Source organism: Strix uralensis, chromosome 16 (assembly GCF_047716275.1).
Source record: "Strix uralensis isolate ZFMK-TIS-50842 chromosome 16, bStrUra1, whole genome shotgun sequence".
NCBI lineage: Eukaryota > Metazoa > Chordata > Aves > Strigiformes > Strigidae > Strix > Strix uralensis.
The window spans coordinates 13065188-13087850 of NC_133987.1; the positions used below are offsets into that span (position 1 = coordinate 13065188).

The window sequence follows — 22663 nt, forward strand, 5'->3', positions numbered from 1 at the left end:
TCCATATGCGGATGAATAGCTGTGACCTGGTTGGGTTTCCTGGCAGCCCATGCCTCAGTTTCCCCAGATCCGTTGATAGCTTTGCTGGGGATGGGTACCTTGTGTGCTGGCCCATGTGCTAACGAACCTGATTCTTTGGGTCAATTCAGGCTGTGACTGTGTCTCAGAGCTTTTTTCTTTATTGTCTACCCAGTCCTTCAGTCTCTGATTTGTGTAATCTAATATTTGGGGCATCAGTAAAGCTATTTAAGCCTTTTGTTATGGTTGCAATACCATTGCAGCTCCTTTGCCTTTTGGGAATGGGCTGTGACCATATGATCTAGGCTTGGTTTTGAACTGTTTGGCTATCTGGGATGAAGAATTAGATCTGCACTCCTGCATGGACCTGAGACAAGGCAGATGGATTGATGCCCTGTCCAGGCTGGCTGGTGTGTTTCCAGTCTCCAGAGTTGTTTCATTGTGTGTATTTTGCATCTGAGAATAACAGCATCTCAGAGCCAGGTCGTGCTATGGGGGAGAGGTTATTTTAAGCTGTCACGTCTGAGGAGCAATGATGTCAATTCTCCAACTTTTTTTTAATTACTAGTTTTAAGCATCATTAAGTAAAAGGAAAAGAAATAATGGCTGAACAGCTATACTGATGTGAAGCTTTGGCTGTGGTACAGACTAATGAACAGCAAGGGCACAGTTAACCTGTGCCATGGTCTCTGCATAGAACAGGCTGGATGCCAAGGGGATGTCTCCTCTGAATTGCCTTCCTGTGACCCAGGGGTGCATTAACTATCTCGTGCCTGAACTTCCCAATGGCTTGTGTGGTTCTTGGGGGCTGGGCAGGAAAGAGGATGTCTTCTCCAATGGGTCTGTGTTTTGTACATTAAAAAGGATGTGAGGTTGATGAGATCAGAGCCACCTGGAACTGGTCAAAATGGAGCACGTAGAAACTACTGACTTTATATTCATTCCTCCTTATAGGTCCTCTTTGGATGACTGCTGAAAAGCTGGTGGAGGATCAATGATTAAAGAACAGTCTTCACCTGGGGATAGTAATCTTTCTTGTTTCTGCTCAGCACGAGGTACCACCAGATGGTTCTTGGTTGCAGTGTAGAGCGTGACTAAAATTTATTTTTCAGGCTCTTAGACAAGTGGGATTTATTTAATTTCTCTTCCTGCTCTTCCCTTGCCCTCTGAGCTCTGTTCTGAACTTCCATGTTCCCTTTTCCCTGCAGAATGAAGTGGAGCTGGGAGAGCTGCTGTTGTCACTAAACTACCTACCCAGCGCGGGAAGGCTGAACGTGGACATCATTAGAGCAAAACAGCTTCTTCAGACAGACATGAGCCAAGGTTCAGGTAAAGGGCAGTGCATTTCTCACATTACTCATGCACAGATTATATGTGATTTTAAAGCAGATCAGTGGTGAGGCTGCAATTTGTGGGGGACCCAGAGGGATTTGGATGTTCAGTTCCTATTAATACAGGGCTCTGGATACTCATTTTATATATATTTTTTTATATATATATGTATATGTCCAGCAATAACAAAAGTATTTGGAACACTTACCCTGAGATAAAATGGGGGGTGTGAATACCTTTGCGATATTTAAAGTAAAAATCTCTGAACCAGGGTGAGGTGAGGAACCAGGATCTCTAAACGACCCCCGTGTTGTGTTCTGTAAGGCAGCCCGTTTGTGGCTGCGCTGTGTTTTGCAGACGCCACATGCTGCCTGAGTGTTAATTTTGCAGTGGATTCACTGACGATATCTAGCTGCTCTGTGGATGATGTGAAGTTTTTCCAGTGTCCATGCATTGCTCCCTGCCGTTTCTGAGTGTGCTGGCTGGTAACTGATTCAAACATATGTTCTCAGGTGTTTTTTCCATGTTCCCTGCCCCAGCCACTGGTTCTGCCAGACTACTGGCATTTTCCAAAAAGAACAGTATGCTTGGCTTCTGTCAAGGCTGCCATTAATCATGATTTTGGCAGGGAGCTTTTTTAATCCAGCTGTCTGACTTTTGTCTCCACTGCAAATCCCTGGGAGAGGTGTGGTCGTACAAATCCCAGTCATTTTCAAATGCTGTTTTCCAGCATGGTCCATCCCTGCGGTGCTGAACCTTCACGAGCCAAGGTACTGACTCACGACACCCGTAACGTAGAGGCTGTGTTTTGTGGGTTTTTTTGTCAGATCCCTTTGTGAAAATTCAGCTTGTTCATGGATTAAAATTAACAAAAACCAAGAAGACCTCCTGCATGCGGGGGACGATAGATCCCTTCTACAATGAGTCCTTCAGCTTCAAAGTTCCACAGGAAGAACTGGAGAATGCCAGCCTAGTGTTCACAGGTAAATGTGGTGGTGTTACCGACTTGGCATGGTCGTGGTTGCCTCCAAGGTGAACAAAGAAGCAGTTGTGGATGTGCAGATGAGCCTGTGCAGGACGGTGTCTGTCCCGGTAGCCACCCTGCAAGGGGTGACCATTGTTGGGGTCTCCAGGGAAGCTTAATTAGCACTCTGTCTTCTGCAGAAGCTGTTCCCAGCATGGCCAGCTGATAGCTGGAGCTTGTTGGGAGCGCACCTCATTGGTCCCATGCTTAATTGATGCCATTGGGAATGCTTTGTGCAGAGGAGGAGGAGGTATTATTTGCATTTCTCAGTGGTGACCAATTTGGGCATAAAGTCAAAAATTAGAAGAATGAAAGGGAAGTATTGAACAATCCCAGAGCCCAAACACTGACAAAGATAACTTCTGGTACTTGGCATAATTTGCTGGTGAGGTGATGCAGCTATAGGTGTTTGACACTGACATCACCTGTTCTGTAAGCAGCTTTGTTCGTGCCTTTATTTCTAAAGGGCTGGGACTCGGTGCCAAGCCCTGAGTGGCACAGCTGAGAGAGACCAAGACACAGACCACTCAGGCTGTGAGCGAGAAGTCCCAGAGCTAACCTCACTCGAGAGCTTTGTCAGTGCTGGAGATGTTTGGTTGGGATAGGAATTCTTATTTTTAAACAATTTCTGAATCTCCTGGCATGATATCTGAATCTCTAGGCCTAAAAACACTAGAAATTGGCAATTGGGCGTGCTGCTTGGAGCTGGGCAGCAGCGGTGAGGCTGAACTGAGGGCATGGACCCACTGTGGCTGGTGGCCTTCTCTGCTGTTCTGCAGCGTGGAGGTCTTGGGTAGGGCTGCAGGGACCCCTAGGAGGTGGTGGGTTTCCCTCCTGTGCCATGATTTCACCCAGCCGATGTGGGCTGTGGAGCTCAGGCACCATCGGGAGCAGGGTCAGACCTTCTTGCTCTCTGCAGGAGTAGAGGGGCTGGGCAGTGGGACCCACACTCTTCCACCACACTGGGCTCCCATGCTTCACAAACACGTTTTTTGGCAAATTTGCACCCATTACTCACCATCTTTGGATGAAGAGAAAGGAATCTGCATCTGAAAGAACATATTTTGAAGTATTTTTAAATTTTATTTCTTACATGGCAGATACAGGTGTCAAAGCTGGTACAAGGAGCCTAATTCCAACCCATTAGTTTGTTTCCAAACATGTTATAACAAAAGTGATGCTGATCAGCAATTTAAATTTTGCCCTTCATGCTCAGAAATTTCCTCAGCAAAAAGTCTATAATTAATCACTGCTTTGCATGAACGTCACCCTGACTGTACCTTGCATGTGCAATGATGAATTTGTTCTTGAAAGCTTCTATCAGGTGATCTCGTGACAGGCGTGAAATAATCTTTTCTTTGTTTTCCCCTTTTCCTAACAGAAGAAGAAGAGGCAGAGTAGCAGCTCTGTGCAGTCAGAAGGGTGAGGGGAATATGGTGCTCCTTGCCACAGCTGATGAAGTTAGCATTAATGGGTGGATGTCTGATTATTTTTTTTATGTGCAAATGGATGTATTCTCAAATAAATCAATGGGAAGTTAACTGATTTATAATCATATGTAACGCAGTTGGATTTCAGTGGCGTGCCTTTTAAGTGGTGCTTCACTTTCTAAATGACGTGTTGCTTGCTTTGAACGTTGCAATAAATAATCCCAGGCCAGAAATGTCACCATCAGCTCCAAAGCTGGGAAGGAGCGTGCAGAGCTTTTTGGAGGAGCAGCGGGGCCAGGTTCTTGTGACCGCTGTCCCGACTGAAGGGTGATGCACAGCTCGGGCATCGCTGGGCTTGCTGCTTCTGCTGTGGTTGGGACTCTGTTGTTTGAGATACATGATTTGTGTAGCCAATATATAGCTGGAGCCAGAGGTGTTGGTCACGTTGTTGTGTGTTCAGTCTTCTGCTGGTCCAGTGCCTGTGCCACCTCCTGTTGTTAGAGGAGCCAAGAGCTCATCTTGTTGTGAGGACCTTTGAATCAGGACTCATGCACAGGCATCTGCAGTGTCATGGGAGTGAGGTGGTCCAGGGGACCTAGTGGTGGTGAAGATGCTGAGCCATGTTCAGTGTTCACCTAAGTGATGGAGATGCTCTGGATGTTGGTGGAAGCGTGTCCCCAACAGGGAGTGCAGCACCAGTTTCTTCTTGTGTGCATCTATGAGGTTTTAATACAATGAGTATCATTGTGCAGCTTGGCTGAAGTTCTGGGATGGGGATGGTGGTATTCCCCACATAACTGCCTTCTTGGCATGTTAGGGCATTGTGCAGCTTAAAAACTTGTAAAGGGCTTTAGGATCTTCTGTTAAAAGACAATAAAGAGCAAATGGTGGCCAGCATGGAGAAGCCCTACCTTGCAACGTGAGAACCTTTTTATTATTTTTCACCTCTACAAAGCAGGAGCATAAGCCTTGTATTTTTATGTAGGTTTGTTGTTTTTACTTGGGGGTTTTTTTGTTGGGTTGTTTTTTGGCTGCAGTGGTGGTTCTTTCTGTTGTGTGATTTGTGGGAATTGGTTTTTATTTCTTTTTTTGTTTTGTTTTCAATCCACAGCTCTAGTCCATTAGGTCAGTTAATTAAATTTGCTGTTGAGTCAAAGTCCAACTGAAAAGGAAAATAATCCTGCTTGAAGGGTGGGTGACAATGCTTTGAATGAAGAGAAAGCTGTAAAAGCAATCGTGGGAGCCAGAAGTGAGTATATCTTCAATAATTTACAGGAACCTTTTTTGTGGCTTCATATTTTGGACCCAGTCTGCAGCTGTCTTTACATTGGCTTGGCTTCACTGGAAAGCAGTGGAGCTGTGCCAGTCCCTATCAGCTGAGGCTTCTGGCTCCCTCTGTGTGGCTGGTACCACACTGCAAAGTAAGGCGCTCTCTAGACAAAGTAAGATTAATTTTTTTTCCCCCCTGTCTGTTTTTCTCCTGTGCATCTTAAATCAAACTGTGTGGGTTTAGGGCACTGTAGTAAGAATTTATTCACCATTTTGCAACTTTAGCAAGGACTGTGTGTGCAAACACTGCGGGTGGGCTGTTTTCTGTAAAGCACCGTTCTGCTCCCTGCTTTCCTGGTGGTACTCTGGAGAGCTGGACCCCAGACTGAATGCCCAGTTGAAGTGCAGCCAGACTAGGAGATGGACAGTGGGTGCCTCCAAGATGGGGGTCACAGGATGAGCGGTGCATTAGCCAAGATTTGGGGCGGGGTTGGGTTGGTTCTTGGATCTTTCCTCCTCCTTAGGCATACTAGAATTCAACACTGTAAATTATTGGCATTTATAGATCAAAATGCTTCACCTTCCACATGGGTGTAGGACACCTTCTACAAGCTGTCTTTCTGTCTTCCCCTCTGTTCCTACCTCAAATTCTTACTGGAGCTGTCACTAACTCACATGTCCCAGTTTAGTGCCTAAAATGAGGTGGGATTTGCTGAGATGGAGATGTCCTCTCCAGAGGAGGTATACAGGGTCAGGATCGCTGCTGCAAGTATTGTCTGTTCATAGCTTCTCACCAAAAGATGCTAAAACCAGGAAAGCAACTGAGTCATAACAAGTCTAATGTCCTGACAGGAAAAAGATGGTGAGTGAGGTAACAGCTAGTGGAAAAGATGTTTGATTTTCATTTAATCCATCAGACATGTTGTCTGGGTAATGAGCATCCATATACATACTGTAACAGTATGCACTTTTTTGAGTGGTTCTTTTTTCCACTTTTTGTTTTTTGGCAACTTGATGCACACCCCCCACGTGCCATGTTCTGCTCGAGTGCAAGCAAGTCATGGGTTCACCTCTTGCAGAGAAGTGGGGCAGGCTTTAAAACACAGTGTGTTGTCCTAACCACATATACCTGTGAACAAAGGTGTTAATTATTCTGTGTCCCTTGGTAAGGGGAAGGTGGAGTTTGGCCCCAGCAGCCAGGCTGTCAGCTGCTGCCCAAGGTCGTTTTCAAGAAGGAAAAAGGATATTTGAGGTGTGACTGCAGCCTCTGCTCTTGGGAGGGCGGGATGCTGGGCACCTAGAGACACTGCGCTCTCCCCGCTGATGGATTTTGGGCAGGCTGTCCTATAAATCCCCATCTAACTTTCAGAAGGCTTGGGATGTGCAGCAGGAGGTGAGACGACACCTGAAATCCGAGCACTGTGGTATTTTGTTAATGATTGTAATGTTGTTAATAACAATCGTCGGTAATGCTGTTTGCGTTGCAGTAAAGCCCAGATGGCCCAATAAAAAACACCAGCGCTCCAGGGCAAACCACGTCTTGGTGACTCGTTAACATCTTTTGATCACCTACCATAAAAAATACAACCTTCAGCACTCACAGTTGGGGAATATATATCTCCCCAAGGTCCTGTGGTGACTGTGTGTGTCTTTCCCCATCTAAATAAGCTCTTGTATATGTTTACATGACAGCATCTTTAGGGCTTGTGAAGGAGGCAGGGTCTCCAAAGAGGGAAAAATCACTTTTGTGCTCTGGATACCATCTGTGCAAATGCAAAGGAAAAACCTTCTTTGCCGTCTGACCTGGCTGAGAGCATAGCTGGAGCTGGGACGAGCATCAGGCTGGTGGTGTCTGATGGAGAGCAGTGGTGGGGCTTGTCCCACTGCACCGTCCCAGTGTGAGAGGTGGCCATGGATCCAGCAGGACAGGATGCTCTGCCCAGGGGAGTGAAGCAGGCTGGGGCAGGGTTTGCTTGTTGATGGAGAGATCGGCCTCGATGTGTGTGTGACAGCTGGTGAGATCTTCAGCATAAGTACTGGCAGCTCATGGGCACTCTCTCTTCTGAACCATTTGTAGGATTTTATATGATTCTCTTCACTTTTCAGTATGTTTTAAAAATGTGTCTCTGTTTTCTATAAATATTTAGGGCCAATTTTTAACTTTTATTTCTTTTTTAAAGTATTTGAGTTCCTCAGGGAGCATTGTTGAACAGTGAGACTTTGCACACCTATGCCTGTGATTTCAACAGCTACTGTAGAAGGGCACTGACAATACCATCAAGCGTCTCCATGCACTGAGTGCTGTAGCAGCATGTGTCTTCAGACCCCCAGATCACTTTGATGCTTTATCCCAGGGGTCTAATTAACTTCCAGTTAATAGGCAGTACTTGATTAAAATAACAGATTGCTGTTCAATAGCAATATACCTGGTTCCTCTATTGGATCATTTTCCCTTTCCCTTGGCCTTTGGGAAAATTTAAGGACCATTTACTGAAATTTGAATTTTTAGAAGGGGGGAAAAAGTCATTGCTAGTGTGTGTTGCTAATGGTGCAGTTCTGGGTAGTTTAGTTTCGTTTGCTTTCACTGAAATATTTCTTTTTGAAGACATACTGCCTGTTTGAGCATATTAATTCCTTTTGTGGCATTACAGCTTGAGAGAAGAGGAATTGGATCTTCCTTGAAATCCTGACTTCTTGTTGGAGGTGGATGTTCTGGGGTGTTTCTGTATCTGGAAAAAATGGTCACTAATGGCACAGACAATCTGGTGAGCACAGCTCTGGCTCACTGCCACCCTTCACTCCTGGGGGTGATGGAGATGCTCTGGTACAGGCCGGTTTGGCTTTGTATGTTGTCTAATGAGCATTTTTTGGATGTTCAGTAGCAAATATTTTTGAGTATTCTTGATCCACATGACACAGTTTCTGGGGCAGTCGGTAGTGGTGGAGATGTGGGGGAGGAGAGCAGCCCTGACCTGGTGGAAAAGGCTGTATAGAGATGGGCCAGAGCTGAAGGTGATCATCAACTCCAGACCTCACCTTCCAAGTGAGCCCAGGTTAGGTGGAGGGGCAAACTGCTGCGCCAAAGGCTTACAGCTCACAGACCCACACTTACCCATCACAGCCAGAAATAAAACTAATATGGGTTCATTCCGGATGAGTCCTATAGGTAGGCCTCTGGGTGGCTTGAGTCCTGGTTGAGGAGAAGGTGTCTGAAGCTCCTCAGACCTTAAAACTATTATTTTTTTCCCCGTCAGCTATGGTGGTCAGACTTGTCATGTACACATTGGGGACAAAGTGATGCTTTTGGTGTTGCCTGCACTGCATGAAATTTGTAAAAGGCCCCTGAATGGGATGCAGAGGGAGCGAGGCTTTTCAAGGATGTTTTTTTAAGTAACGGGCCGATTTCCAAATGTCCCAATTAGCTGAGCAGGTTGAAGGCTAATAATGGTTTTGTCCTCAGGCTTCTCTAGAAATACATCTGAATTTTGATTTGCCTGCCCGTGTGAGAGTATGACCTTCAGCTGCCAGCACCGTCTTCAGGTGCCTGTTTTCAGGGATGGAAACCGCAATGTGTTTGGGGTCCTTACACGTACACATTTTGACTTGCTACTTCAGATGCTCATCTCTCCTTTCTCCTATTACTTTTTCTTTCCTACAAAAAAATATTCAGGCACTTTGTCTTTGCACGCATACGTGCGGGGAAAAAAAAAATCATTTAATATATGAGGCAACTGAAACAGGTTTTTTTTCCCATACTGGAACACAGGAGGAAGTAGTGGTTTCTGTTTTGAAACACTACCATGTTGGACACAGTAACATCTCTTGGATGGATAGATAATTAGGCAACTTCCTGCTAGAAAATTGTTTCTTGTTGTCTATTAGACGTGTGTTTCTGAAGTGCTGTACTGTCTGTATATTCCACGTATCTGGAGCTGCAGAATCTAATCTGTGCTTAAACCTGTGTAATCCTATCTTAGCCAAAGGGGGGGGAAAAGAGAAAACCATTGATGTCAGCACTGGATTTTCTGGGATTTATACCTGTTTAATTTAGATCAGAATTTGGCCTTTGTGTCTGGCATTATAAAATACTTCGTGTATTTATGCATCAGACACCATATGGTCTGTGCTCAGGTCTGGGGAGAGCAGAGTGTTCCTGGCCAGTGCCTCCCATGGTCCCAGCTCCTTTGCTCCAGGTCTCGTGGCCACACGAGGGGACCCAGCAGGTCTTGTGAGGACATCTTCTGCTCCTGGGGCAGTGGGAGTGGGGCACAGAGAGCTGTGATGGCAGCGGGAGACCTTGGCCTCCTGGAGCCCACCCTGCCTGGCAGAGCCTCTCCGCAGTGGGTATGATGCATGGGCTTTGAAACCCTGCTGGGAGGAGGAAGGTCCCCATTGCTCTCCATCCTCCAGATCCCCATCTGTGGCTTCCCGGTCTCTGCGATAGGCGCTGTTTGTCAGCCTGGAGCAGGTGACAGCAGAACAGGCAGTGAGGTCGGTCGGAGATGTGGAGTGGGGTCCTGCCGCCCTGATCCTGGTTTGGAATCACCCAGGGAAGATGCTGCAGGGATGGATTTGGCTTTTTGCAGCAGACTTGCTGCTTTAACGAGGAGGAGTGAAACGCTATTAATCCTGGTGAGAGCAACAAGATGCTGATGCTTTCTGAACCAGTCTATTGCTCGGTTAGAAGGCAAAATTAGATTCTTCAAGTGAACCGACTTAGTTAATAACTGCAGCTCATTGCAGACATGGCAGAAACTGCTTGTCCTGGAGCTCTCTGGAATTTCTGGGGACTCTTTTTCTTCTAAAGAAAGGAGCAAACCCTCCTCTCTCCAGGCTGATCATCAGCACTTGCTCATTTTGCCAAGCCCATTAATTTAAGGAGTGTCATGCCTCTCTCACCTCGGTGTTTCATCTTGTTTGGCTCATGCCGTGGTGAAAGAAATTGTTCAGACGTCTCACAAGGCCATAATCTTTCTGTGTATCAAATGAGGAAGAATCTCAGTGGCAGTAGCTGCTGTGGGCGGCGCGTGGTGTCTGGAGATGAAATGCTTGTGCCTGGCCCTGTGGCTGTTGGAGGAGATGCGTGAACGTGCCATCAGAGGCTGCCTCTCCACACGGCCATCCCAGCCTTCGTTCACAGGCACTGGTGGTGGAGGCTGTTCGTGTGAGGTCTGTAAATGGCATGAAGCCATTCATGTGCTTTGTGGGATCTGGGGCTCATAGTGTGGAGAATTAAGATGCAATTTTTTTTTTAAAAAAGAGGAATTGGAGGTGGAAAAAGACAGCTGTAGATACTCCTTTTCAATATCCTCCAAGCTGTTGCAATAGATGCATCTAGTCCATTATTCCAGTTTCTCCTGGTGAGATAAGTTCATGAGGTGTCATCCCTTCATGTCCTTGAGATCTCTGCAAGAGACGCTTGTGCGTTTGTGTTTCCCCTGCTCCCTGGGTCCCTGCTCTCTCCTATGGACTTTCCTCTCTCTGTCTGAGGCCAGACCCCCATTAGCCAAACATCTGTCTTGGGGCACACGCTGGGTGCATCCACAGGGTCCCCTTCCCAGGCTGCGCCAGCCAGAGCACAGGGGCTGCCCTCGCAGGAGGGAGAGGAGGGAAAGGGTTTTCCAAAGCGAGTTTCCTTGGTGTGGTGATGTTCTCTCCTGCGGAGCAGCAGCTGGGTGCTGGAGCGGCGGTGGGCCTGTGCGTGGCCAGGGTTCGGCCTTGTGCTCAAGCAGTTCCAGTCCCCTCCGGAGCTGGGCAGGCGCAGACATTGCAGGGAGCAGCCTCACGGAGGAGATGCTGGGAAGTGGGTTTTATGTGTGCATCGGAGCTTGATGGAGATTAAATTGATAAATGTGAAACCATGGCATCTTCTCCTGTGCTTTCCTCTCTTCTCTACTAAGTACTGTGGGTCATGCTCAAGGAGCTAGGGGCAGAATTTGGTCCATACCTATGACCTTCACAGTGTGCATCATTAGTCCAGCTGCTGCCTGCTCCTAGCAGCACCTTCTCTGTGCTAAACAGCTTTTCAATATTGATGTCAAGCAGTTCAAAAGTAGTTTTCAGACGTGCTTAACCTGACAGGTCAGACCCACTAGCTGATGGCAGAGCTCAGCGGCCAGCATGAAAAAGGCTGGGCACTGGTTTCTGCCTGCAAAGGGTCAGGGACGGAGCGTTGCCTGCGAGAGTGGTGGAAACGTGAAATAGGGCACTTCTTGAGATCCTGCCAAGCCCTGAGGCTAAAGTGGGGAAGCGCAGGGAGTGTTGATGGGTCAGTGCTAACAGGATTGTGGTTCCTGCCAGAGAGACTCCATAGTCTCATGAGACCTGTCCTCAGGGAGACTCTGCTGCTCAGTTGCGTGTGTGCAGCCTTGGGCACATTTTTGCTTATTTTTCCATTTTCCTCTGGTCTGTCTGTAATCTGAGGATGCATCTGGGCACAGCGTGCAGAGTGACTGCTGGAGCAGGACGCTGCTGGCTGAAGGTTTCTGGGTGTTGGTTTTGGAGCTCGCAGCTTGACGCCAGCTGGCAGCAAGCATGGCTGCAGGGGTGCAGTCACGTCTCTGGGCTGCAGGGTTAGGTGTGCCTGTGCTGCAAAGCCCTTGCAGCAAGAATACTTACCATGTAGGTGTTTATTTACTTCCTAGCCTGGTGGGCCCAGGGTATCAGATGACACTTTTACAGGCTGTGGCAACAGCAATTGCAGGTATATGATGGTGGGTAGGATTTTTTTTTTTAACGACTTTCATGCCTGATGGTTGACCCAGGCACCCAATATTCTCCTCTAGACCAGCTATAAAAATTAAGCTGGATTTTTGCTCTCTAGTATTTAGATTGAATAGCTTTATCGAGTAGTGGAAAGGAAGAGGGCAAGGTCCTCTGACTCCTTCGAGGTTTCTTCCACTGGGGAGCTGGTTCCTGTGGTTGTGTCTGCTGTGCTAGGAAATGCCTCCCGCCTCCCCCGGCTGACTCTGTAGTCCTGCCGGCTGGCATGTTGTGCTGCAACACTGTGTGTTGGAGGGGTGCACGTGAGCTGCACTGAGGGGTGCTTCATTATTTAAGACCTTTTAAAATATTCAGGATGCCACCAAATTGCATTTTAAAAGTAAATAAATAAATAAAAAAGAAAACAACTTTGGGGACAATTTGTTAGAGAGTGGGTGGTGGTGTGCTGTAAATAAGCTAATGGCAAACTAGTATAAACTGGGTGAAGATGTTCTGCTTGATGTCTGGCCTGAGTAAGAAGGCAGATGAAAAACAGAGGCACATTCCTGCTTGTTATTTTTCTTCTCTCTGAGTTAAATGGTTTTAATTGCATTGCAGGTAGCTGATACAGGTGACTGAAGACAAGTTAAATTATTTGTGCCGGAGCTCCTACCCACTCCAGTGCGCCAAGGTTTCTCTGCCCCTTACTCCCGGAGAAGTGGCAGTCGAGGCGAGGCTGGAGCGGGTGCTTGGGCAGCTGCAGGCGGCAGCAGAGGCACTGTGCAGCTGTCCTCGGCAGTGCAGCATGGCTGTAACTGCTGGGCACATCTGGCGGAGGGTTTTCAGGAGATGCCGATGCTTTGTGGCCCCAGCTGAGCAAGGTGCTTCTGCATAAAGCTTGTCCTCCATCACATAAATGGTACCGATAGCCTTGAAGTTAGCTTAAGGAAAGTTTCTGAGTTAGTGCTCCTTCCTGGTCATTTCAAGGCTGCTGATATGTTCAAGCAAGGGATGAATTAGTAGCTGAAATTCCAGCTTAAATTTTACTGTGCCCATAAATCATAAATCACAAATACTTTGCAGTCATGCTCTTCACAGGTACTCGGTTTGCAAGTCTCAGTGTAGAGGCAAAGAGGAAGGTAAAGGGCATTTTGGCTGGATCTGGTGCCAGGGCTGATGTGACCCAGGCAACCTGATGGGCCAGAGGCAAGTGCCAGATTATGTAGTGACATGCAAAGCTGTTGAGTGGTGAAAAGCAATTCCATGTGACTGAGGTTGGTAGGGGACAAAGGAAAGCTCAGGCTGGAGTTGCACCTGGAGTCAAATGTTGGAGCTCCAAGTCCCATCGCATCTCCTGGCAGTCCCTGCCACTGCTGGGGTGCAGCTCTGGGCTGTGCCCTGCCTGGTAGCCACTGTGCCACGCTGCTCAGCCCTGCAGGGAGCACGGCAGCCAGGCTGGGGATGCGACCCAGCCACCCCTCCTGTGCAGGGGGCGACCCTGTGGGAAGCCCGTGCTGGAGCAGGCTCCTGGCAGGACCTGTGGCCCCGTGGAGAGAGGAGCCCATGCTGGAGCAGGTTTGCTGGCAGGGCTTGTGACCCCGCGGGGGACCCACACTGGAGCAGTCTGCCTGAAGGACTGCACCCCATGGGGGACCCATGCTGGAGCAGGGAAAGAGTGTGAGGAGTCCTCCCCCTGAGGAGGAAGGAGCAGCAGGAACAGGGGGTGATGAACTGACCACAACCCCTATCCCCTGCCCACTGCACGGCTGTGGGGGAAGGAGGTGGAGAAATCGGGAGTAAAGTTAAGCTCAGGAAGAAGGGAGGGTGGGGGGAAGGTGTTTTAAGACTTAGTTTTTGTTTCTCATTATCCTACTCTGATTTGATTGGTAATAAATTAAACTAATGTCCCCAAGTCAAGTCTGTTTTGCCTGTGACAGTAATTGGTGAGTGATCTCTCTCTGTCCTTATTTCCACTCATGAGCCTTTCATTGTATTTTCTCTCCCTTCTCCAGTTGAGAAGCGGAGTGATAGAGCAGCTTTGGTGGGCACCTGGTGTCCAGCCAGGGTCAACCCACCATGACTGCATTACTTGTTGTCAAGAACTGAACCCTTTTAATGGACATAAGTGAACCCAATTTTCTTTTGTATTTCATCATTTCTATTGTAAAGAGATACTTTTTTTTAAAGAAGTCTTTCTGTTTCCAAATGCATCTGTCAGTAAAGAGCAGCTGCAGAAGGAATTGGTTTGACCTCTGCTTCCTTAATTGCTTTTTGCTCTGTGTTGGCCTGGAAATGGATGTTGCTATTGTGTAAATTATTGCAATGATGGAAAAAGAGCTTATGAAATCAGGTGTGTAGTTTCTGTCAGGAAAATAGGTTTCTTAAATGGAAAGCAGTGTCTACCTGTCCATAACCAGAGTCTGGGTCAGTCTGAAAACTCAAAATGATAATTACCTCATTTTCTGCTTCTGAGAAGCTTCATGGAGTTACTGTTTTTTGTGGCTAAGAGCAGATTTAATCTGAAATCTACTCTGAGCTCCTCTCAAACTCTGGAAGGGGATGCTTAGACATCCACTCCAGGCTCAGGGCTCCATGCCAGGCTGTGCTCCCCCTTTGAACTTGCTCTTGGTGCACAATCCTGGGTGGATTTGGAGCCCCTGCAGACATTTGTTCTTAAAAATCCCTTTCTTTCCCGAGGAGATGTTTTAATCCTTAATATTCTAGCCAGTGCCTGTGGATATCCTGGCTTCAGCTTGCACAGACTTTTTGTTTCACTTTCTAATGAGCTGAGGCAGGGCTTCGATTTGCAGAACACAAAGTGCTTTTGCTCGCGTCTGGTGGGAGTGTGCAGCCCTTCCCGGGATCATGTCCATCATTAGAATTTGCTGCTGTCTGCGATCTTTTCTTCCAGGAGACTGGGCTAATCCAAAGGATGGGGTGTTGGGTTGACGTCTCTCCCTCGCTTGCTTTTCTGGACTTTTAACAAGTAGCTGCAGTGATAATTACGGCAAATCATTTCTGTATAAACATCCTGCTGACAGCCTGTATGTGTGTGATTCCTGTCTCTGAGTCGGGAAGGCTATCGATTAGCACTGGAACAGTTCATGACACTCGCATTTGGAGGAGGACAGTTTGCGATACTGCTTCTTCATCTACCCAGTTGCAGGCTGCTTAGCTGCTTTTCATCATTTCATGATGCCCAGGCAGTGCTTTTGGCATTTCTTTACATGACGTAATTCTACTTCAAGGCCATGTTGAACGGCGCTTTGAGCAACCTGGTCTAGTGGAAGGTGTCCCTGCCCATGGCAGGGGAGGGGTAACTGGATGATCTTTAAGGTCCCTTCCAACCCAAACCATTCTGTGATTCTACTTCACCTGTTCCTGCTAAATACCATGATAACTGTGGATTTTTGTCCTGTTTAATTGAATTGTATTTCAATCTCTAGTACAGCTTATTGTATTCCTTCCAAACTCCTGATTTGGTGTTTCTGAGGTGCTGAGTTATATACCACAACGCTGGTGTCTGCCATGCTGTGTACTTGCAGGATATTTGGCTTTCTGGGGACAGGGCTCTGGGTGGATGAGTGATGCTTTTGCCTTGACCAGTCTCTGTTTCTGCTCTCCCCAGTGTACGGGCACAATGTGAAGAGCAGCAATGACTTCATTGGGAGGATCGTGATCGGGCAGTACTCGACAGGCGCCCCCGAGTCCAACCACTGGCGCCGGATGCTCAACGCACACCGGACGGCCGTGGAGCAGTGGCACAGTCTGCGGTCCCGGGAGGAGTGTGACCGCGTCTCTCCGGCGTCCCTGGAGGTAACATGAGGTGTGGGACTGACAGCAGACAGACCGAGCAGGTGGACGAGGCAAAAAATTAAACCACTGACCGAAACACCCCACCTCACATCCTACACGCACCCCACAGCAGCTCCGTTGGATTGAAGCGGCTGCCGGCACCCAACTGGCCACACTGGCCTCTGTGAACCATGTCCCACTGGGTCCTGGCCGTCCCCCCACGGCCACCAGCGGCCCGGCCGGCCGGACCTCTCGCTGCTCGCACCCGGCACCTCTTGGCTGTTTGCATCCTGCGTGGCAGAGTGCGTGGCCGGGTGGCGTGGGCTGCGCGTGGGGGTGCCGCAGGAAGCGCTGAGTGGGTGGAGGAGTTGGGAGTTGCCTCCACTGTCCCTCCACTCCAAATCCATGGCTCATCCTCTCGGAGATATAAGTACCCATGTGCTCTCGTTGGTGAACGTGGTAATTAGGTTAGAATATTTTTTTAAACGGTAGAACCTGTGGTGAAATTGATTCTGACTCCAGTTTTGTCCTTGTACTAGTTTCAACAGAATTAAGCTCCTGTTAGTACGTACATGTGCATTTGTGTGCCAGGGCACGTGTGTGGCCACATGGCCCCGCGTCACATGGATCTGATGTCACATCAGCGGTGAGACCTGCCACTCTCAATAGCAGTCTGTGTACGTCAAGTAGATACAGTGATGATATAGCAAAGTAAACATTTCCAATAGCATTTATACTGGGAAAGCCAGCTCACGTCTTTTCAAACCTGTGTTGTGCAAAAGAAACCTGCTGTGGGAACTTTTGCATTGAAGAAGGCCCAAAATACACAATTTTAATTCTCTCACAGACTGCAGTGGCTCCTTCTGTGTTGTGTATGTTAACCTGGGTAGTTCTCCAGGTCACCAAATGAACTTAGCTACAGTCAAGCTGTCCTGTTGGTTGCTTCTGTACATTTTATTTTTTCACAGCATATTGTCTGGTATGATGCAGATTGTATATTTATTGAAAATAAAATTCTATTTAATTGTGCCACGTAGACTGGGGTGGTACTTGTTAGCAGAATTCATCTTTGTGTTGAGCACCATCAGTTATGTTTATCACACAAGAAAAGCCAAAATGTTGGTGTTTACCCCATTGTTACTTACTGCAGATGAACCAGGAGTAATTTGAGAGAAACTGAGGACCTGCCGACAGAGATCAGTCAGAAGAATGAGCCAGATGCGTTGGTCTGGCCATGCATGCTTCCCAACCAGAACACACCCACCACACTACGAGTTGGATGTCTCAAAGTCTCTGCACTGGGCTCTGGGTCTTGGTTCTTTGCAGGAGTGAGCCCCAAATTATTATTAATTTTTATTGCTCAATTTATCAACATTGAGACTGCATAAAAATCTGTATCTTGCTTACAGCCCATTCAAGAAATCAAACAAAAAGGACATCACTCTAAAGAGAGCTGGGCCTGGCCCTTGACTTTATTGTCTTTCCATGTCTTTGCTTTGGAGAAAGAAGAGTCTGTTCTGCCTTCAGCAGTGTTTATCTGTGTTGGGCTGGAAAGCCTTATGGTGTTATGGATGGGTCGGCTCTGTTGCCACATCAGTGCTGCTCTGATCAAACAGAAAAGGTGGGGAAGGGCCCTGAGCTCTGGCTGTATCCTGCTTCTTGGGTCACCTGTGAAATTGCTGGGTGGTAACCTGTGGCCTCTGCAGCCTCCCAGGCCTGTGGCCCACTCCCCCTCCATGCACCCCGTGGTGCACAGCCTTCCCACAGCCACGGTGGTCTCCAGGGTCCCCATCGGCTGCTCAGGAAAGGTGCAAACCAGTGTGCTCTCCATCTGCCTTGTCTCAGTCCCTTTCTGCTAGAAGTGGGAGAGTTGCCTTGAACAAAATAAATGTGGTGTTTGGGGCTGGGTGCTGCAGGAAGCTTTGCCTTTGCTTGTGGCCCTTCAACCTTTGAAACTGGAGGTCAGAGCAATGGCACATGGTAGGGCAGGCAGCAGTCATCTCCTTCCCCTCTGTTCATTAAATGCAGCCTGGAATGAAATCCCATTACCTCCAGTGCTTTTAATATTTTGATTTTTAAAAAGAAAACAATACATATATATGCCTATTTCACCTCTGTTGTTTGGCTGCCACAGTTAGGGACAGGTGAGTCTTAAAAAGTGAGGAGAAAAAAAAAAAGCTTAGTGTTTATTTGGGCAGATGTCAGAGTATTGGTCGATAGTCCTTGTTGCTGTCCAGGGTGTTTGTGCTTTAGCGTGACAGTCTGTGTTGTGACTGATACCAGCATCCCTGCAGCACGCCTTCGGTCTAGGACCTGCTCTTGTTTACATTGAGTTGTGGGTGTTTCATTCCCTTCTGCGCTCAGAGCATCCCTGTGCATGTTCTTCATGTGACAGCTAAGCCTGATACAGTGACGCTGCCATCGTGGAGGAGGAGATGCGATGAATGAGTACAAGGAGGCTACAAGAGATACTGTCTCCCCTCTGCATCCAGAAGCCATCTCTCAGTAGCTGGGGCAGAGTGACAGTGTGGACACCCTGCTCCTGGGCAGAGCACAGCATGACCTTGGATAGAGGATGGCAAAAAAAGGCCTTGGTGACCTCATTGCTGAACCATTGCCCAGTTGCTGTGGCTGTGGGTGAACACAAGCAGAAGCTTACCTTGTTGGTGTGGTCATGCATGCTGTCCCCCCCATGAACACCTTCGCTTCTCACTGACCACCCCGCACATGGCTCCCTGCTGCCCTCCAGCACAGAGGCTGTATGTTTGCAGCACAAAGCGATGGAGACAGCGGTTGCTGCAGGGCTGTCCATGGGCATCCTCTTTCCAAGCGTGTTATGGATGGTGGGTTTCAGTGTTGGCCTGCCTCTTTGCAAGGTGAAATTCCTTCTCTGTCCCACAGTGAGGTCAACAGCAAATCTCTGTTCTCTGGCTTCCTCCTGGTTTGTCTCATCAATAAATCAAGGTGGAGAGGGAGCCCACAGGGTGTCCTGGGCAAAGATGCGCTGTAGGAGGCTGATCTCTTCCTGTAAGTCAAAAAGGCTTGGACAAGGAGCTGTGGTTTCAGCAGTCACTGCCATTGACATTAATATTCTTCCATGTGAGGTCTCTGAGCAGCAGCACGAGCTCTGGGCATCCACAGAAGCTGACCTGAGACCTGCCACATGCGTTGCTCAAGCACTGGGGGTGAAATGTCAACAGAAGGCACTCTTGCCTGTGAGCCTGTCCTTGGAGCCATGAGGCATCTGTTTCACAGGGAAGAGAGTGTCATGTACAGATGATGCCAAAAATTGGTGATGGAACCTTGAAGAAAGGTCAATAAAAGCAGGATGGAAGCACACTGAGGAGCTCTTGACCTGGAGGGCAACCCGAAAACAGCATGGGGAGGAAGAGGAGCAGAAGGGCTGAATACACAAGATGTAGCTGTGCTCCCAGGGCTGCATCCAGCAGGTAAAACACATCTCATGTCTTGTGAAATCAGAAGGTAGCTCAAAGTGCAGCAGCAACTCCAGCCGGCTCTGTGTGCAGGACGTGCATGTACTTTCCTAGTGCTGGGAGCAAATCTGGTGCCCAGCTGCTGTGCTGGGCATGGGGCTGCCAGCTCGGGGGCAGCACAGGGGGCTTGGAGCTCCTGCCTGCGCTGGGGAGGATGCTGCTGCGGTGGGTCTGGCATTAGAAACAGGTTTAAAGTTATTCTGGATCTCTGCTCCCTCTTTAAGCATCAATATTTGTGCTTTTGGAGTAAATTAACATGCTCAAAGAGTTTCATTCCATAGTTTGCTAATAATTGCTTATAACACTGGCTTTATCTGGGGATGGCACACAATTAAGAAGGAAGAAGGCATGCCTTGGCTTCTAATACTCTGAATTACTTCATTTTTAGTGGTCTGATACATCAGTAGGCTTTTTCTTGAACCATATAGTTTCAGACCAATGTATTGAACTGCAGATGGGGGAAGTTTTTGTAAAAGTTGTTATTTAATGCAAAGAAAATTTAATATATGAAAGTTGATTGAATGAGTTACTGTCTCTGGAGTAAGTCTGGATGCTTTACTATACTGAAAGCTTTGTGTCACCCCAAGTTTCTTCTACTTGAATCTTGCCTGTTAGAACAGGTCATCCCAGCTAAGTCCCAGAAAATGCTGAACATTTTAATCTGTAGCTAAGAATAAAAAGGGAATAGCACTGAGTGTGTTCCTAAGCAGTTCATTCAATGCTAATTTAATGTATAAATTGAAAATGGAGCAGGACCACAAAATTTCATAGTATTTGTGCCCGTATGTTTTACTTACCAGGACAACAGCTAGAAAAGGACTTTATACAACATCTTTAAAAATCTGAAGTTTATTTTCAAAAAAATTTTGACCACAGAAAGGAGATGTGCTAGATAATACTGACTGTTAACAATATTGACTGCTGCCTGTGCTGAAGGTTTTCTGCTGTAACAGGACTGCATGAACCTCTCAGATGGGTATAGTGTGAGTTCCTGAAACAGCCTTGAGCCCCCTGGCACAGCTGCTGGTTTCCCCTTCCAGGCTGTTTTAGTGTGTCAAAGCATTGTCTTAACCTTGGGGTTTTTTTTTTAAAAAAAAAGGCAAGCACAAAATGGGGCAGAAATGGGTCAAACCCCACAATTAGAGGCTGCACAAAAGCTGGCACAAGGCAGTGCTCCCCTGCAGCCCTGGGCGCCCCTGTGTTAACACAGCCCTCGCCTTCCAGCTGTGCACTCTGCCCGGTGTTTAAAGGGCTGCCGGCCTTGCCCAGCAGGCAAAAGGAGCACGTTTTTCAGGCACCCCAAGTTGAAGGTCTGCCCTGAGCTCCCCTCTGTGCCTGGCTGCTAATGCCCCCCAGCATTCCTGCAGGGCAAGGCGGCCAGGACAGCACAGCCGGGCAGAGCTAAACTGGGGTCATAAAATAATGTCTCGGGAAGCAATTCGGGGGGTGGGGGGGCAGATAAGGGTTTTCCTTGCTTGCCTGCAGCTTCGGGCATATGTCAAAAGTTCTCTGGGAGGAGACATGCACCCCTGCACCCTAGAGCAAGGCCATGGGCAAAGGTCTGGGTGCAGGTCCCTTGGGGTGGGATGCAACGAGCACGCCCAGGCTCAGCTAGTGGTGGGTGGGGAGGCGTGTGTGTCTGGGAGAGCCGCTGCTTTTGGGGGAGGGAGCAGCACAGATCCTATATCCACCTCCTCGCCGGCAGCCTCCCTGGCACAGCTGGGAGGTCCCAGACTGAGCATCAACCTCTGCAACCGGCTGCCTGTGGAGCTGGGGGAGCACCCAGTCCTCCCTCCCTGGCAATGGGCACTGGCTGGGATGTGTGCATGCTCCTCTCCACGGCCTTGCTCGCTGCCCAGGCTTTCCCCCAGACAAACATAAAGATCAGCCAAGGTGAGTGCAAAGCGCCGATTGCGGCTTGGGGTAAAGGTAACCTTAAACTGCGATGGCTTTAGCAGGGAGAGGAGAGTGTGTACCTCCTGCAGGGTCAGCAGCTGGCTTTCCCCTTTCTCCGACTGCTCCAGAAATCTCTGACTTTCCATGAAATCAACTTTCTTCTTCGTTGGGGAGACGTGCCAAGAGCAGCCCCGGTCTCTCTCTCCCGGGATATTGAAGCTGTCTCTGGGCTGGCTTTGTTTCTGTGTGTAAGAGGCTGCGCTGTTGCCTTCAGCAATGTGTGCTGGTGTGGCACGGTGCCGTGGAGCTTCAGCTGTCCCTGCTGTGGGTCCGGTGTGGATGGCAGGGGCAGTGGGCAGGAATAACTCACAGAGGTACATGCATGAGTGGTGCAGGACTGCAGCCACACGGCCTGGCAGGACAGGCTGGGGGGCCACTGTGGCTCCCCATTTATTTATTCACACTTAGTGCACGTGAAACGTGACCACAAATATGCAATTCCCCCTTATTTCCCCTTTCTTTTTTTCTGAGTTGTTGGTGATGGTGACCGCTATATGTCACTTAAGTTTCTTGCAAACTGGTGCTGGTGCAAGTGAGAGTCGTTACTTTGAGTTTGTTTGCACCCTGTTAGATTTATATGGGAATGTGAGCAGAAAGGGGCTCCTTAAGTGCTATTCAGTGAGTTCGTGAGAAAAAGGATCGATATGAGCCCAGTTTTCCTGCCAGATGCCTAATCCATGGGAGCTTCACCCAAACTAATTAAGGAGGAAAAAAACTCTGCAAGATAACTCCTATCTGTTAGTGCTGGCTGCAGGAGGGCTGCTGCTGGCGTCTGCAGTAGCCTCACATCTCCAAACATACCTGGCAGAAGATTTGAAGCTGTAAAACCAGCTTGGTTTCATTACAGGATTTTAAAAAGCAAAACCCTCTGTGTGAAAGGATGTTGCTTCCAATGTGCTCCAACTGGTGTTTAATATTTTACTTGGAAATTTGTAATATGTGCCTTAAAAAACACTTCAGAGTGTGCAAAATATTGCCCAGTTATAAATTGAGCTTCATATCCATCAGTGGATACCATCCCCTCCAGCTCCATGTGTCCCCCAGACACAGACCAAACACCATCTCCTGATCTGCTTGTTTTGAAGGTGGACACTAGGCAGGAGACTTTTTCATCTGTTAATGAAAGACAAATACTGCAAATAACATGAAGGTGGGATTGTTTGTCCGTAACGACTGTAGTGTGAGGGCTGTAGGATGTGCTCCTAAAGCCATGGGTGACCTGAGGTGTCCCAGCATCACACAATAGCACTGTCTTAGCCCTTGCCACACAATCCTGCCCACCAAACCCCTGTTTTAATGCTTATTCTTTGGTTTTATTTAAGAGGATGTGGGCTAGTGGATGTGTTGAGGCTGTGGTGGGACGGAGGTCTGGCTCAGCTGGCACTTTGAACACCCCAGCCTTGCCGCAGGCTTCTGCCAGAGCCGTCCTGGGGCTCCCCTGTCCCAGCCCTGTTGTCTCACCCATCCCCTATAACTGCCCGCTGCTCCAGCAGTGCCAACACAGGGTAAAGCCATGCTGCTGGCCCTCCCCATGGTCTCGAGCTGGTGACAGGTGGCTCGGTGCTGGTGATGCTCATCCTAAGCCCCGGCTCTGACCCCCAGCTGGGAAGCACTCCGCATCCCTCCCCCTCGGCATCATAGCC

The 22663-nt window shown here is 48.3% G+C and overlaps 1 protein-coding gene across 2 annotated transcripts in view; it reads left to right on the top strand.

Annotated features, from left to right (window-relative positions):
* The window catches only part of SYT17 (synaptotagmin 17), a 37732-nt gene extending 21133 nt beyond the window's left edge, over window positions 1–16599 (top strand). For both annotated transcript variants that reach the window (XM_074885819.1, XM_074885820.1), the window contains 3 exons: window positions 1227–1347; window positions 2178–2333; window positions 15404–16599. In XM_074885819.1, coding sequence (XP_074741920.1) covers window positions 1227–1347; window positions 2178–2333; window positions 15404–15600 — 474 coding nt within the window. In that variant the 3' untranslated portion in view covers window positions 15601–16599. The remainder of the gene's footprint in view (window positions 1–1226; window positions 1348–2177; window positions 2334–15403) is intronic.
* Window positions 16600–22663: the final 6064 nt, after the last annotated feature.